The sequence below is a fragment of the Oncorhynchus clarkii genome, unplaced genomic scaffold (assembly GCF_045791955.1).
Source record: "Oncorhynchus clarkii lewisi isolate Uvic-CL-2024 unplaced genomic scaffold, UVic_Ocla_1.0 unplaced_contig_3349_pilon_pilon, whole genome shotgun sequence".
In the NCBI taxonomy this organism is placed as follows: domain Eukaryota; kingdom Metazoa; phylum Chordata; class Actinopteri; order Salmoniformes; family Salmonidae; genus Oncorhynchus; species Oncorhynchus clarkii.
This window is the reverse complement of record NW_027258399.1, coordinates 1-17500: the sequence shown is the minus strand read 5'-3', so window position 1 is coordinate 17500 and position 17500 is coordinate 1. Positions and strand designations below refer to the sequence as shown.

Sequence of the window (17500 nt, the reverse complement as noted above, 5' to 3'; positions counted from 1 at the left end):
AAAGATATAAAAGCTGAAATAAATCATTCTCTCTACTATTATTCTGACATTTCACATTCTTAAAATAAAGTGGTGATCCTAACTGACCTAAGACAGGGAATGTTTACCAGGATTAAATGTCAGGAATTGTGAAAAACTGAGTTTAAATGTATTTGGCTAAGGTGTATGTAAACTTCTGACTTCAACTGTATGGAAGAATACCATAGTACCCTCCAAGCTCATCACTAAGTTGAGAGCCCTTGGTCTCAGCACCTCCCGGTGCAACTGAGTCCTGGTCTTCTTGACAGGCCGACCCCAAGTGATATAGATGGGCTACAACACCTCCGCCACGCTGATCCTCAACACGGTGGCCACACAGGGGTGTTTGGTCAGCCCCCTTCTATACTCTCTGTTCACCTATGACTGCGTGGCCATGCAAGGGGAATGGGAAGGTTTGGTCGGCAGGGATGTTCTTGCCCCATCGCGTACTAGCGATTTGTGTGGCTTGCTGGGCGCAATGCGATTCGTGTGGCTTGCGGCTGGCCTCCAGCGCAATGCGGCTGGCCTCCACGAGCGTTGTGTCACACGGTCGCCGTTGTGTCAAGTGTGGCCTCCACGAGCGTGTTTGCGGCTGGCCTCCAGACACATTGGTGGCCTCCAGGCTGGCCTCGGCTGGCCTCCAGGTTAAGCGAGCGTTGTGTAAGCGAGTGTTGTGTCAGAAGCAGTGCAGCTGGGTTGTGTTTGTGTCAGAGGACAGCGTTGTGTCATGCGGCTGGCCTCGATAAGCGAGCGTTGTGTCAAGAAGCAGTGCGGCTGGCCTCCTTAAGCGAGCGTTGTGTCCAGTGCGGCTGGCCTCCACGAGCGTTGTGTCAGTGCGGCTGCAGCAATGGCACAGCGTTGTGTCAGACAGTGCGGCTGGCCTCCAACTACCAATTTGGATGTGGCTGGCCTCCACCGTTGTGTCACAAAATTGTTAAAAAATTTAAGGACACAAATGTAAAAAACACGACTAACTTACAATTATTTGTATTTTATTTTATTTATTTTTAAGACATAAAAAAAATTCCCTTCACATAGACAGCGTGGTGAAGAAGACACACTGCCTGCCCTCCAGGACACCTACAGCACCGGTGTCACAGGAAGGCCATGAACATCATCAAGGACCTGAGCCACATCCTGTTCATCCCGCTTCCATCTAGAAGGTGGAGACAGTACAGGTGCTTCAAAGCTGGGACCAAGACCAAGAGACTGAGGCCATCAGACTGTTAAATCATCTCCACTAGCCGGTCTCTGCCCAGTACCCTGCCCTGAACTTTAGTCACTGTTACTAGCCGGCTACCACCCGGTACTCTACCCTGCACCTTACAAACTGCACTGGTCACTTTACATTGGTCACTTTAGTAATGTTTCCATACTGTTTTACTCCATTTATATACTGTATTCTAGTCAAGACTCATCCTATATAACTACTGTTGTACACACCTTTTCTACTCGTACACTGTTCACAATGCCAGGTTCCCTGTTTCGGTCCACTTTCTGCCATTTAGTTTCTAGTGAAACTATGGTTGTCTCTAGTGAATACCACCCAGTCCTCTCTCTCACCATCTCTATGGTTGTCTCTAGTGAATACCACCCAGTCCTCTCTCTCACCATCTCTATGGTTGTCTCTAGTGAATACCACCCAGTCCTCTCTCTCACCTCATCTCTATGGTTGTCTCTAGTGAATACCACCCAGTCCTCTCTCTCTCTATGGTTGTCTCTAGTGAATACCACCCAGTCCTCTCTCTCACCATGGTTGTCTCTAGTGAATACCACCCAGTCCTCTCTCTCACCTCATCTCTATGGTTGTCTCTAGTGAATACCACCCAGTCCTCTCTCTCACCATCTCTATGGTTGTCTCTAGTGAAAACCACCCAGTCCTCTCTCTCACCTCATCTCTATGGTTGTCTCTAGTGAATACCACCCAGTCCTCTCTCTCACCATCTCTATGGTTGTCTCTAGTGAATACCACCCAGTCCTCTCTCTCACCTCATCTCTATGGTAGTCTCTAGTGAATACCACCCAGTCCTCTCTCTCACCTCATCTCTATGGTTGTCTCTAGTGAATACCACCCAGTCCTCTCTCTCACCATCTGAGAGAGAGGAGCCATTGTAAATAACAAATACAATTCTTAACTGACTGATCTAGTTAAATAAAGGTTAAATATTTTTATTTTAATAATAATCTCTATGGTTGTCTGAAGCAGTGCTGCTCTCTGTCTCCCCCTGCAGGTGCAGCACAGGATCACAGGCCAGGTGATGGCCCTAAAGATGAACACTCTGGCCAGCAACAAGGCCAACATGCTCAGGGAGGTCCAGCTTATGAACCGGCTCTGCCACCCCAATATACTTGGGTATGTCTAGAGCTACACACACACACACACACACACACACACACACACACTTGGCTATGTGCAGTGCATATTGCACAGCTGCCCTGTCACCCTCGCTCAGACCATTTAGTAGTAGCACTGTGTTGTTGTCACAGATGGAAGGGGTTCTTATAATCTTTGTGGTAGTAGCCTACCTTTGCTGTGGGTAGAACTTGCGTCAACTCTCAGCAGCACCACCCAAGGGAAAAGACACAACTGCTGTCAATTAAAAACAACATGTAATCTGGAAAGACGGACGGGCAGAAAACTAGCCTGTAAAATGGTGCAAAACCATTATCAGAACAGAGGACAGACACACACAAACTCTCTTCAAATGTAAGACATTATTGGAATCATTGAAACCTCTTGTCAACTAGGTTTGAAATCACATAGTTGTTTTTACCTGTGTAGATGATGTATTCTGGATGTTTTCGGTGTGTTTTGAATGCTCTCCCTCTCTGCTCAGGTTCCTGGGAGTGTGTGTACAGGAGGGCCAGCTCCATGCTCTAACTGAGGTAAACTCATCCGGATTCTGTCTCTCTGGAGGGAGTCCTTGCATTTTATCTTCCAGAGACAATAGTGTCCATGATAACAGAATAGGCTGTATACATAAAAATACCATAAAAAGTAATGAAGATGAGGGTTGCATTCCATTTAAATAAAATTTTACACAGGCCTGCAAAGAACAGGCTAAGGTCTCTACAGAATATTACGTCCTTACAATGCCTATGGAAATGTTTAACGTCTCAGGAACCACATCAATTTAGTGTAGGGTTAATGATCATGTAATATGTGTAGGCATGCACAGAATATGTGTGTCTGGAATGGACTCAATCTCATTAACTGTGTGTGATGTTGTCATGGTTACCTACAGTACATCAACGGGGGTAACCTGGAGCAGCTGCTGGACAGTGACAGGTATCTGTCGTGGTCGGTGAGGATGTGTCTGTCTCAGGACATCGCCTGTGGCCTGCAGTACCTCCACAGCAAGGGCATCTTCCACAGAGACCTCACCTCCAAGGTAGGAGATAGGAGCATATAGGGGACCAGACAGACACACAATAACTCTTCCCTTCACTTCATCTTGCATTAATTGTTAATTTCATCTCACACACACTCATATGCTCTCTCTACTCTCTCTTTCTTCTCTCTTTCTTCTCTCTTTCTTCTCTCTTTCTTCTCTCTTTCCTCTCTGTCTCTATGTCTCTCTCTTCTCTCTCTCTCTCTCTTTCTTCTCTCTCTCTCTCTCTTTCTTCTCTCTTTCTCTCTTCTCTCTCTCTCCCCTCTCTCTCTTATAGAACTGTCTGGTACGCTGTGAGAATGGTGTGTTCACTGCAGTAGTGGGAGACTTTGGTCTGGCAGAGAAGATTCCAGACTACAGGTTAGTGCTGTGAAAAGATTCCAGATTACAGGTTAGTGCTGTGAGAAGATTCCAGACTACAGGTTAGTGCTGTGAGAAGATTCCAGACTACAGGTTAGTGCTGTGAGAAGATTCCAGACTACAGGTTAGTGCTGTGAGAAGATTCCAGACTACAGGTTAGTGCTGTGAGAAGATTCCAGACTACAGGTTAGTGCTGTGAGAAGATTCCAGACTACAGGTTAGTGCTGTGAGAAGATTCCAGACTACAGGTTAGTGCTGTGAGAAGATTCCAGACTACAGGTTAGTGCTGTGAGAAGATTCCAGACTACAGGTTAGTGCTGTGAGAAGATTCCAGACTACAGGTTAGTGCTGTGAGAAGATTCCAGACTACAGGTTAGTGCTGTGAGAAGATGCTCCAGACTACAGGTTAGTGCTGTGAGAAGATTCTAGACTGCAGGTTAGTGCTGTGAGAAGATTCAGACTACAGGTTAGTGCTGTGAGAAGATTCCAGACTACAGGTTAGTGCTGTGAGAAGATTCCAGACTACAGGTTAGTGCTGTGAGAAGATTCTACAGGTTAGTGCTGTGAGAAGATTCCAGGGTTAGTGCTGTGAGAAGATTCCAGACTACAGGTTAGTGCTGTGAGAAGATTCCAGACTACAGGTTAGTGCTGTGAGAAGATTCCAGACTACAGGTTAGTGCTGTGAGAAGATTCCAGACTACAGGTTAGTGCTGTGAGAAGATTCCAGACTACAGGTTAGTGCTGTGAGAAGATTCCAGACTACAGGTTAGTGCTGTGAGAGATTCCAGACTACAGGTTAGTGCTGTCTCCCCATATTCGACTGCAGGTTAGTGCCATGACTGCACATATAGCCTACAGTCTAGATGAGTTAGTTAAATGCATTATATCTTCTATTCTGTTTTTAAATAAATGTGTTTTTGAATAAATGTGTTCTATATGAATGTATTATTTTCCTCTCCTCCAGTGACGGGGTTGATCAGCAGCCTCTGGCCGTGGTGGGCTCCCCCTACTGGATGGCCCCGGAAGTGCTGAGAGGAGAGCTCTATGATGAAAAGGTACTAACAGAAGCACAGATAGAACAATGAGACAGACATTTCACCGGATGTATAAATATGAAGCATCCGGTTGGTGTTTCCACTCACTAACAAATATGGTGATGACAGGAAGCCCAGAGGACGGCAGTGGGAGAAGATGGATTTTGGGCGATATTCTGCTAATTTACTCATCGATGAAACATTTGATCTCAATACTTTTCTGTTCCCACAACTACAATCTGTTATGAAAAGAGTGAACAAAGTTTTGTAGACTTTACCCTTTGCCAGAGTTGTATTGTTTAGAAGGAGTGCAAAGGCGAATTGAGTTATTGCACACGTGCACTACAGAGTAGGCGTTACCTAATGAACATATGCAAATGCATGGTAGAATGAGCCAATGGGATCTCTGCTTGGCTCTGCCCACCTCCTTGCTTGTTCTGCCCACTATGGCTCATTTGTTTCCTTTGGAAACGACAGGCTGTGGTTTATCTCAGTTAAGTTATACAAATCTTTGACAGTAGTCAACTGTTTCCTGGCTGTTATCTCACTGGTCCGGGTGCATCATTAGATGAAGCAAACAGTAATATAATGCAACAATACTCTGCTATAAAACAATCTGGAAGGACAACTGTTCCATGTTCCTGCTGTGTTTTTCTGGTTGTGTCTAGTGGGTCCTGCTAATATGTATGCTGCTAGCAAATGACCAGACTCTTCCAAGGTGTATTATTGTGGATATTTCAAGTGAGATGTTATTGATTAGATGTGATTGGCCGACTCTGACCCCTAGGTGGATGTGTTTGCCTATGGAATCATCCTGTGTGAGATCATCGCCCGGATAGAGGCTGATCCGGACTTCCTACCTCGCACTGAGGTACACACACACACACACACACACACACAACCCCACAGTTTATGACAGGCACACAGTTAACCAATGCTTTTCCTTTTTCCCTGATCGCACAACCCTAAATCAATGGTTTCATACTATCACACAACAAACTGACCGTGTAAACCCTTAATCCAAACCCTTTCTACACCACTTTTTTTCCACTTTGACCCTGAAAATAAGTGCCCTCCCTGTCCTTATTGCACATTATCACATGTAACTGCAGTGGAAGACTTGGATATTTAATCACTGCAGTACAGGGCAGCAGTTCCAGCTACATGTGAGGTTTAAAGTGGAACTGACAGTGTTTTCACTACTGTAACGACTAGAGGTCGACCGATTTAATCGGAATGGCCGATTTAATTAGGGCCTATTAATTGTCCAAACACAAGGCTGCTTTTCCATTCCATATTTATTTTTACTTAGTATTCAGTATGTAATTCCCAAATATTCTAAGAATGTATGACAATGTGAAAATGACAATGTCTAAGTGCTCGCTTGTCAGAAATCTTCTAAAAAAATATGTCATTTTTACTGTATGAACAGATTTGAATGAGATTTCATGTTGATAAAATGCTGTCAGTTCCACCTTAATGAGGATAACTCTATCACAGTGTATGTCTCCATCTAGTTGATATGATGGAGAACTACAACTTTAATGAGGATAACTCTGTCACAGTGTATGTCTCCATCTAGTTGATATGATGGAGAACTACAACATGTATATTATTTTAACATAGTCAGACAAACTGATTGACAGCTAGTCGGCTACATGAAAAGATGATGATGATGATCCTCTGTGTGTGCAGGACTTTGGACTAGATGTGGATGCCTTTGAGAACCTGGTTGGTGACTGTCCAACACCATTCCTCAACCTTGCAGTCCTCTGCTGCAATGTAAGATGCAGACTGACTGACAGCCTGACAGATTGACTGACTTCATAATAATTGCAAGCATTATTGACTCTGTGTACATACAGTGCCTTGCGAAAGTATTCGGCCCCCTTGAACTTTGCGACCTTTTGCCACATTTCAGGCTTCAAACATAAAGATATAAAACTGTATTTTTTTGTGAAGAATCAACAACAAGTGGGACACAATCATGAAGTGGAACGACATTTATTGGATATTTCAAACTTTTTTAACAAATTAAAAACTGAAAAATTGGGCGTGCAAAATTATTCAGCCCCTTTACTTTCAGTGCAGCAAACTCTCTCCAGAAGTTCAGTGAGGATCTCTGAATGATCCAATGTTGACCTAAATGACTAATGATGATAAATACAATCCACCTGTGTGTAATCAAGTCTCCGTATAAATGCACCTGCACTGTGATAGTCTCAGAGGTCCGTTAAAAGCGCAGAGAGCATCATGAAGAACAAGGAACACACCAGGCAGGTCCGAGATACTGTTGTGAAGAAGTTTAAAGCCGGATTTGGATACAAAAAGATTTCCCAAGCTTTAAACATCCCAAGGAGCACTGTGCAAGCGATAATATTGAAATGGAAGGAGTATCAGACCACTGCAAATCTACCAAGACCTGGCCTTCCCTCTAAACCTTCAGCTCATACAAGGAGAAGACTGATCAGAGATGCAGCCAAGAGGCCCATGATCACTCTGTATGAACTGCAGAGATCTACAGCTGAGGTGGGAGACTCTGTCCATAGGACAACAATCAGTCGTATATTTCTCAAATCTGGCCTTTATGGAAGAGTGGCAAGAAGAAAGCCATTTCTTAAAGATATCCATAAAAAGTGTTGTTTAAAGTTTGCCACAAGCCACCTGGGAGACACACCAAACATGTGGAAGAAGGTGCTCTGGTCAGATGAAAACAAAATTGAACTTTTTGGCAACAATGCAAAACGTTATGTTTGGCGTAAAAGCAACACAGCTGAACACACCATCCCCACTGTCAAACATGGTGGTGGCAGCATCATGGTTTGGGCCTGCTTTTCTTCAGCAGGGACAGGGAAGATGGTTAAAGTTGATGGGAAGATGGATGGAGCCAAATACAGGACCATTCTGGAAGAAAACCTGATGGAGTCTGCAAAAGACCTGAGACTGGGACGGAGATTTGTCTTCCAACAAGACAATGATCCAAAACATAAAGCAAAATCTACAATGGAATGGTTCAAAAATAAACATATCCAGGTGTTAGAATGGCCAAGTCAAAGTCCAGACCTGAATCCAATCGAGAATCTGTGGAAAGAACTGAAAACTGCTGTTCACAAATGCTCTCCATCCAACCTCACTGAGCTCGAGCTGTTTTGCAAGGAGGAATGGGAAAAAATGTCAGTCTCTCGATGTGCAAAACTGATAGAGACATACCCCAAGCGACTTACAGCTGTAATCGCAGCAAAAGGTGGCGCTACAAAGTATTAACTTAAGGGGGCTGAATAATTTTGCACGCCCAATTTTTCAGTTTTTGATTTGTTAAAAAAGTTAGAAATATCCAATAAATGTCGTTCCACTTCATGATTGTGTCCCACTTGTTGTTGATTCTTCACAAAAAAATACAGTTTTATATCTTTATGTTTGAAGCCTGAAATGTGGCAAAAGGTCGCAAAGTTCAAGGGGGCCGAATACTTTCGCAAGGCACTGTACTTACTGTAAATGCACAGATTGACAACCTAAAACCAACCATACATTTGAAAAAGTATGCACTGTTTACACTCTTCCTGCTCCCCTCACTCTGTTTCTCCCTCTTTCTCAGATGAATGCAAAGTTACGTCCCTCATTCTCTGAGATAGTGGTCTTGCTGGAGGGGATGGAGAGAGGAGAGGAGGAGAGGAAGACGGCCATCCCTCTGGGCGATTGTCTCTCCTCAAAACCCCCCACTGGCCACATCAGCCCCTACCGACGACGGAGTTCCCTCTGTCGCCCCGGCGACCAGCAGTTGTCACGGAGCCAGTCTGAAATGCTTCCACCAACGACGCCCCCACTCGGCACCCCGGCCCGGGTCAACCCCTTCTCCCTGCGGCAGGACCTGAACGGGGGCCGCATCAAGCTCTACGACACCCCCAGCAAGTCTGTCATCTCCCTGACCTTCACCCTTCCCCAGCAGCCTGACACCTGCGCCTCTCCCCCCCTCAGGGGAAACCTCTTACTCCGCGGGCCCCCCCGACGCTGCCAGTCTCTCCCCTGCACCCCTGAGCCGGGGCGAACCCTCTCCCTCCTCCGGGACCCCGACCTGCAGCGCTTGGGGAAAGAGGAGGAAGAGGAGGGGGAGGATGAAAGGAGGAAGGAGAAGGGAGGGATGGTGGAGGATGAAAGGAGGAAGGAGAAGGGAGGGATGGTGGAGGATGAAAGGAGGAAGGAGAAGGGAGGGATGGTGGAGGACGTGTCAGATGATTCAGGGCTGCCTCTGGACATGGTGTCTCTGGGTCCTCTGGAAGAGGAAGAGGAGGAAGGTTTTTCTCTGGGGGAGCCTATGGACTGCAGCAGGTCTCCTGACACACTAGAGGGCGCTGTCCCTACACCAGGGAGACATCTACTACACCCAGCCTCGTCCTCTTCCTCCCTGTTTCTGCAGCCTAACGGCTGGCGTCACCCAGTCTCCCATGCCCCTTCCTCCCTCCCTCTCCCTCATCTGGACAACAACAACATCTCGGCGATGGTGGTCATCGGCCGTCCGATTGGCTGGAGGGCTAGCGGCTACCGCACCGCAATCCCGGGCCCCCCTGCTGGCCCCGCCCCTGAACAAGATGAGGTCATTTCCTGTCCGGGCTGCTGTCTGATTGGTCTGAGCTTTCCATCCGTGTGCCTGAAGGGGGTGCCGACCCCTCGCCGCGTTCCGCCCCGACGACCCTACCGGAACCTCAACGGGGGGGGCATCAGTGACCCTTCAGCTGCCACGGCAACCAAGGGACTGCTTTGTTGCGGGGCGAATGGTCTTGCTCCTCCGACCGCACCTTGCGTGCCTGGGCTACCCCTACCAGAGGCACAGACTTAGGAAGGACTCCCCCTAGTGGGCTGACTGGCCAACAACAACATTAACACCAGTGACATTACTGAGACTTTGACTGGTTCTGTTTATTGTCGCTATTACTATTTATTATTACTATTAGGAACTGATGATGTTGATGATTACTACTACTACTACCTGAAGTGGATGAACAGTGTGTGTGTGTGTGTGCGTGTGTGTGTGTGATTGAGGAGTTGGTGGGGACACTGGTGGTTGTATTGGGAGAAGCAGAATAGGAAACCAGAAGTGGGTTATTGATGTGAGATCTTATATATTGGTTGTTGACCTGGCGCCATTTGATAACTGCAGTGTGTCGCTGGTTTGTTCACTCACTTTCTACACTCTGAATCTTTCTATTTGATTCCTACTAATGATTTTTCACTGATCTGGGTGGTGCTTGAGATTTGTATTGAATTCAAACAGGTGCTTCTTCTTCCCATAACCCACTATGATCCAGGTATCCTGTGTGTGTGTGTGTGTGAATTTTTAACAGCTTGTGTATCTTTGAAACAGCAGGAAAAGCTATTCTCCTAGCTTATTTACGTATTGTACTGATTATTTCACTCTAAGTTCTGTCTGTGTGTGTGTGTCAGAGGGAGAGAAAGTGTGTGTGTGACTGAATGACTCAGGTTTGTCCCTTGTTGTCTGTTTTGAAATGTTAGTGGTTCGCAGGTAATTTCCCCGTACCCGTGTGTGAGATTAGAGAACTGTGTAATCATTTCATATAAAGTTAGTGAGGTGAATATAATCTTTACTATAATGTTTTTTGACACTATTGATGAGAATCACTCCACTCTTCATTTCATAGGGCTACTGGTTCCGTACCTGTTGAGGTTGACTCTCTGTATCTGAAATGGCACCCTTTTCCCTATATAGTGCACTACTTTTGACCAGGGCCCACGTGGTCAAAATAGGATGCCATTTTGTCTGTTGTCCCCAGAGCTTAAGGTGTGTTTGTCTCCCTCTGCTGGCCTGGAGGACCCAGGCATACCAGGCCATTGTGGCTCACAGGCTTTGTCTCTTCCTTTCGTCATAACCCTTTCCTTCTAGGAGAAGCTATACATGACCAGACCAGGGAAAAATCCAGGCTTTAGTTATAGACCTGGAGGTTTTCCTAGTCGGGTCACTTTGTCAGGAAAAAGTCCCAGCCATATATCATATCAACTGATATGAGGGGACTGAAAAAGGTTTATGGCTATGCTATTAACATTTCTAACGAGTTCTAACCACTTAATCTAGCTAGTGATCTGTAGGAAAGGAGGAGGAGGATACATAAGCCAGTGTATTGGGACGTAGCCAGTCACACTCAACTGTACTGGCCAGAGAGTCTCTTTGTTACTGCACTGTTTAAACAGCATGATTTACAGAGTCTGGACAACTGTGTGTATCCATCCAAATAATTCCACTGTTCTGTCCCATATTGATGATGTCATAATGACAATGGTACAAACACCGACCCATATGTCCATGGAACAACCGAGGGAGTGTAATGCACTTTCTTTTTTAAAGCTGAGAATCTTGTTGATTTAACATTTATTTATGAAATCATGTATGTAGCTAACTAGTAAACCCTTCTGCTGGCTGGGATGTTGGTTGGTCTGTTGCTGGTTGGAATAATAAATTATTATTATGGAAATATGTGTCTGTTCCTTTCCGGGAACAACCCTTCCCCTTCAGACACTTGTAGAGATCTGAGAGGACTTGATAGGATATAATATAGTCATAGCTCCACCTTGTCCTCTGATGGAATTTCACCACATTGCTTAAGCCTGTCCAACCCTCTCAGATCTCCACCAGTTCCTATAGGAAGGGGTTGTTTCTGGACAGGGGCTCTGTTTCTACTAGAACCCATCCTCTACATGCAAGACACTGATCATACCCCTTGATTTTTTTCCCCCATATTTTATTACGTTACAGCCTTATTCTAAAATGGATGAAATTGTTTTTTTTCCGCATCAATTGACTGTACACACAACACTCCATAATGACAAAGCAAAAACAGGGTTTTTGACATTTTTGCAAATGTATTAAAAATAAACTGATGTCACATCTACATAAGTATTCCGACTCTTTACTCAGTACTTTGTTGAAGCACCCTGTCACTAGGGTAGAGCGGAGGAGGCAGTCGCAGGTTTAGAACTACTACATTTACATAAGTATTCCGAACCTTTACTCAGTACTTTGTTGAAGCACCTTGTCACTAGTGTAGAGCGAAGGAGGCAGTCGCAGGTTTAGAACTACTAAATTTATATAAGTATTCCGACTCTTTACTCAGTACTTTGTTGAAGCACCCTGTCACTAGGGTAGAGCGGAGGAGGCAGTCGCAGGTTTAGAACTACTACATTTATATAAGCACAATTTATTTTATATCCTATGAACTTGACATGTTGCTGCTCATGGGTCCTTTTACATGGAAATGCCCAGAGGGGACTGATGCCTTTGTTTCCACGGCAGCTGAACCATTTCAACACCATGATCTGGATATGTCCACTTTCACATTCTTTGAGAGATACCGGTGTTCTCTATGATGAGACAACCAGCCTAGATTGTGTCAATGATCTGAGGAAGAAGCTCTTCTCCAATAGGTCATTCTAGATGGAGAACATCACAGGCTGCACTACTACAACATTCAAACAGAGCAGTGTACCAAACAAGCATTTCGTCAACAAATCTGAAAACCATTCAGTTGGCACTTTCACCAGAAACTACTGGATGGACAGTAAAGACAAAGCCAGTTGATTCCTGGACACCTTTGATGACACTCTTACCAGAGGCTGACCAAGTTTACAGAGAACTCCTGATGTGTGGCAGCAAAATGATGCTGGATTGTCATCCACTCAGGGTCGGAGTTATGGGCAGGCCTTATGGGGTCTGGCCCGCCCTACCTCCTTGACCATCCAAATGAAATATATTTATTTGACAAACGTGTGCCAACAGAAACAGGCATCAAACTCAGATAAAGCATCCATGCGAGCGAAACAGCACCCCCTCTGTCTCCAGTAAATGTAGCCATGTACAGTGGGGCAAAAAAGTATTTAGTCAGCTACCAATTGTGCAAGTTCTCCCACTTAAAGAGATGAGGCCTGTAATTTTCATCATAGGTACACTTCAACTATGACAGACAAAATGAGGGAAAAAAAATCCAGAAAATCACATTGTAGAATTTTTAATGAATTTATTTGCAAATTATGGTGGAAAATAAGTATTTGGTCACCTACAAACAAGCAAGATTTCTGGCTCTCACAGACCTGTAACAACTTCTTTAAGAGGCTCCTCTGTCCTCCACTCGTTACCTGTATTAATGGCACCTGTTTGAACTTGTTATCAGTATAAAAGACCCCACTATGGCCAAGACCAAAGAGCTGTCAAAGGACACCAGAAACAAAATTGTAGACCTGCACCAGGATGGGAAGACTGAATCTGCAATAGGTAAGCAGCTTGGTTTGAAGAAGTCAACTGTGGGAGCAATTATTAGGAAATGGAAGACATACAAGACTACTGATAATCTCCCTCGATCTGGGGCTCCACGCAAGATCTCACACCGTGGGGTCAAAATGATCACAAGAACGGTGAGCAAAAATCCCAGAACCACACGGGGGGACCTAGTGAATGACCTGCAGAGATCTGGGACTAAAGTAACAAAGCCTACCATCAATAACACACTATGCCGCTAGGGACTCAAATCCTGCAGTGCCAGACGTGTCCCCCTGCTTAAGCCAGTACATGTCCAGGCCCGTCTGAAGTTTGCTAAAGAGCATTTGGATGATCCAGAAGAAGATTGGATATATGGTCATATGGTCAGATGAAACCAAAATATAACTTTTTGGTAAAAACTCAACTCGTTGTGTTTGGAGGCCAAAGAATGCTGAGTTGCATCCAAAGAACACCATACCTACTGTGAAGCATGGGGGTGGAAACATCATGCTTTGGGGCTGTTTTTCTGCAAAGGGACCAGGACGACTGATCCGTGTAAAGGAAAGAATGAATGGGGCCATGTATCAATAGATTTTGAGTGAAAACCTCCTTCCATCAGCAAGGGCATTGAAGATGAAACGTGGCTGGGTCTTTCAGCATGACAATGATCCCAAACACACTGCCCGGGCAATGAAGGAGTGGCTTCGTAAGAAGCATTTCAAGGTCCTGGAGTGACCTAGCCAGTCTCCAGATCTCAACCCCATAGAAAATCTTTGGAAGGAGTTGAAAGTCCGTGTTGCCCAGCAACAGCCCCAAAACATCACTGCTCTAGAGGAGATCTGCATGGAGGAATGGACCAAAATACCAGCAACAGTGTGTAAAAACCTTGTGAAGACTTACAGAAAATGTTTGACCTCTGTCATTGCCAACAAAGGGTATATAACAAAGTATTGAGATAAACTTTTGTTTTTGACCAAATACTTATTCTCCACCATAATTTGCAAATAAATTCATAAAAAATCCTACAATGTGATTTTCTGGATTTTATTTTCTAATTTTGTCTGTCATAGTTGAAGTATACCTATGATGAAAATTACAGGCCTCTCTCATCTTTTTAAGTGGGAGAACTTACACAATTGGTGGCTGACTAAATACTTTTTTGCCCCACTGTGTCTGCTGTTGTCTGGCCGAAATGAGTGTGGCATGTCATACTCTTTTTGGTCAGACAGCATCAGATACATGGGATGCATATGGTAAGACCGAGGGGGCGTTGTTTTGCTCGCTCAGATGCTTTCTCTAATGAGGTAGTGTCAGCCACTTATTTTTTTAAAGTTGGCGGGCGCGCAGTGTTTTGTTCGGATGCTGGAATTATTTTGGACAAAGGTGTGAAGGTGACCTGCTGTATTTTTTTTAAGTGATTTGTTTGACAATCAGATGAAAACGTCATGACTGGCTGTGTTCATTCCACATTATAAGGGAATACATGTTTAGAGTTAAATGACATGTTTTTACTATAAAACCCATTTAAAACACAAAGGTCCCGTGGGGTAAAAGGAGCCCCTTCTTGGAAATCAAATGGCTGTCCATCTGATTCGTTCAGGTGCCGGCCCAGCACCATGTGAAACAGGACCCTAAATATTTTTTTCTTCACTAATCACAATTTAAGGAATACGTTTGTTGCATGACTTGATGTCATGTTGTTTTGAGTGAAAATGTTATGTCATAAGCTGTTTTAAATATGACTAGGGATTCATTTCCATCTCCGTTGGCGGACATTTTGGTACATTTTTAAATGAGTACCCCTTCTAGGATGTCTTCATATAATCTGAGGAATGTTTGTACCAGGCTTTTATCTGTTGCATGACAGTTTTTATTGTTCAAATACCAGCTATTATGGCAGCCATTTATAATGTGCACAATAACTTGCTTCCTGGTTACACTTGAAATGGGATCCCCTTGTTTTCATATCGTCTGAGGAATGCCTATACCAAATGTCATTTTTGTATTTGCATTGTTAAATAAATTGCTTTGCTATGTCACAGACACTGGCTTAAGGCTCTCTCCCCCTCCCTAAAATAAAAATATACTACTAGTATGGCCTACCAACCACTGTCCATGGTGCTGAAATTGGGACATGCCTATCGATGATTGGCCTTCTGCTGTGCCAGGGCTAACCTTTGCTTTAGGTAATGGATACATGTATATTGGTAGGCCTATTTGGTCATTTTCTCATGTTAAGCCTAACATTTCACAAAGCGAAACAGCATACTTATCAGATACCAGTAGATCGTTTTTTATATATGCACAAATGTGCTGTATAGGCCACCCAAACCTTCATGACATCACGCTCCCTTCCAGCTTGGATAGAAAGTTGTGCATAAAACCAGTCTATTAATGCCAAATAATTCAGTCAGTCCACCCTCAAAACAGTAGCTTAATATGGATTGTTTCATTATGCAGAATATAGCTACAGAATATACAGTGTTGAGATGCTATTTATATACTTAAAAATAAATACATATCAAATAGCCTAACACTGATGAAAAAAGTAGTCGGCTTGAGGATAAATTCAGCCACTATGTATTGTTGAACTCAGCAGGTTTTATATGGCTAACAGCCTACACAAATGGGCTGCAATATTCAAGGTAAATGAAATCCAATTTGAGAGACTTCCCTGGTGTACTGAAGTCCAACTATTTTGTAATCAAATGTTTTCTCCGGGTCGTTAGGTTCAGGGTTCCGGCCTTTATGAGTTTTAGTTTAGAAAATGATCTCTCCGCAGAAGTGACAGTTACAGGGATGTTAAAAACAGTTTCAATTTTGTTCATACTGCTGAAACGCCTTTTGACTTGTGTGGTTGCAATATCAACAGTCTCTTTTCTCTGGTCTATCTTGGCATGCAGCATTTCAATCGTGTGCAGTGTTAATGCATTAGACTCTCAGTCTAACATGCTGACCACATACATGTTATTCAGTCATTGCATCCACACTTCTTGCGCACGTCAACGAGCGTCTGCATAGCCAGGTGCTAAAATAGATCTTGGTTCTATTGGTGATGCTTTAGGCGCTGCAAATCTCGCCTCTCCCATCTCCTCATTGGTTTATAGGAGCATAGTAGGGATGCACAATATATTGGTAAGCATATCTGAATCGGACGATATTAGCTAAAAATGCCAACATCGGCATTGGCCCGATTTATTTTAATTTAATGCCGATGTGCAAAACCCATGTAAAGGCTGACGTGCATACCTATATAACGTAGGTAGGTGACGTGCATACCTATATAACGTAGGTAGATGATGTGCATACCTATATAACATAGGTAGATGACGTGCATACCAATATAACATAGGTAGATGACGAGCATACCTATATAACGTAGGTAGATGACATAATGACACATTGAAAAATACAGCGCTACACGTGCAACACAGCATTCCTGATCAAGCCCACAAGGTCTGCAGTGTGGATCTATTTTGAAGTTTGAAAGGAAGATAACAAAAAGACCATATGCAACGTTCGCTGTCTTGAAAGATGTTGGCTTTCGCCGACTGGTTAAAACCTTTTGGGGCTGAGATCCCGCTAACGGAATCGATAGGACAACAGCCAGTGAAAGTACAGGGCGCCAAATTCAAACAACAGAAATCTCATAATTAAAATTCCTCAAACATACAAGTATTTTACACCATTTTAAAGATACACTTCTTGTTAATCCCACCACAGTGTCCGATTTCAAATAGGCTTTACGGCGAAAGCACCACAAACGATTATGTTAGGTCAGAGCCAAGTCACATAAAAACACATCCATTTTTACAGCCAAAGAGAGGAGATACAAAAAGCAGAAATAGAGAAAAATGAATCACTAAGTGGAGTCATATGTCTACAATTGGAGATGCAGCCAATAATTTATAGCAATGTTTGGGTTCTTATGAATGTTTTTGCTTTCTAGTCAGTCACGTGATTTCTTGGAACTGCTGTGTTGAGTTCCTGCGGTGACTACCTTACTGACGCAAGCTGACTAAAGCTATATCTTACAACGCCTGGATAGGTATTTAATGTCAGCTAACCACATCATATTGTAACGACCCTGGGTTTATAACCGGGGAAATCGACTCTGCCGCACGAGCATGCTTTTGACTTGCTCCCTGCTGTTTCATTACACTGGTGTCAGAAGTGGGATTGGACCTTGCATCCACAACAGTGCGTGTCCTTGGCCGGTGAGCGCGTTCCTGTAAGATGTAGAGCCGCAAGCTAGCGCGAGGACGCGCTCTTTGAAAGGAGGGAGTAGTGTAACGACCCTGGGTTTATTACCGCTGAAATCGACTCTGCTGCACGGGTATGCTTTTGCGGCACAGTCGATAGCGCGCCGGACATCGGGTTAGGAGGTCAAGTGTTCAAGACTTGCTCCCTGCTGTTTCATTACAATATGATAGTTC

General features: G+C 44.2%; 1 protein-coding gene across 1 annotated transcript in view; it reads left to right on the top strand.

Moving 5' to 3' along the window:
- The window catches only part of LOC139396850 (dual specificity testis-specific protein kinase 2-like), a 21333-nt gene extending 9630 nt beyond the window's left edge, over nt 1–11703 (top strand). Inside the window, exons 3-10 of the mRNA XM_071143767.1 lie at nt 2250–2371; nt 2856–2904; nt 3264–3410; nt 3688–3770; nt 4735–4825; nt 5592–5675; nt 6500–6586; nt 8400–11703. Coding sequence (XP_070999868.1) covers nt 2250–2371; nt 2856–2904; nt 3264–3410; nt 3688–3770; nt 4735–4825; nt 5592–5675; nt 6500–6586; nt 8400–9638 — 1902 coding nt within the window. The 3' untranslated portion in view covers nt 9639–11703. The remainder of the gene's footprint in view (nt 1–2249; nt 2372–2855; nt 2905–3263; nt 3411–3687; nt 3771–4734; nt 4826–5591; nt 5676–6499; nt 6587–8399) is intronic.
- Nucleotides 11704–17500: the final 5797 nt, after the last annotated feature.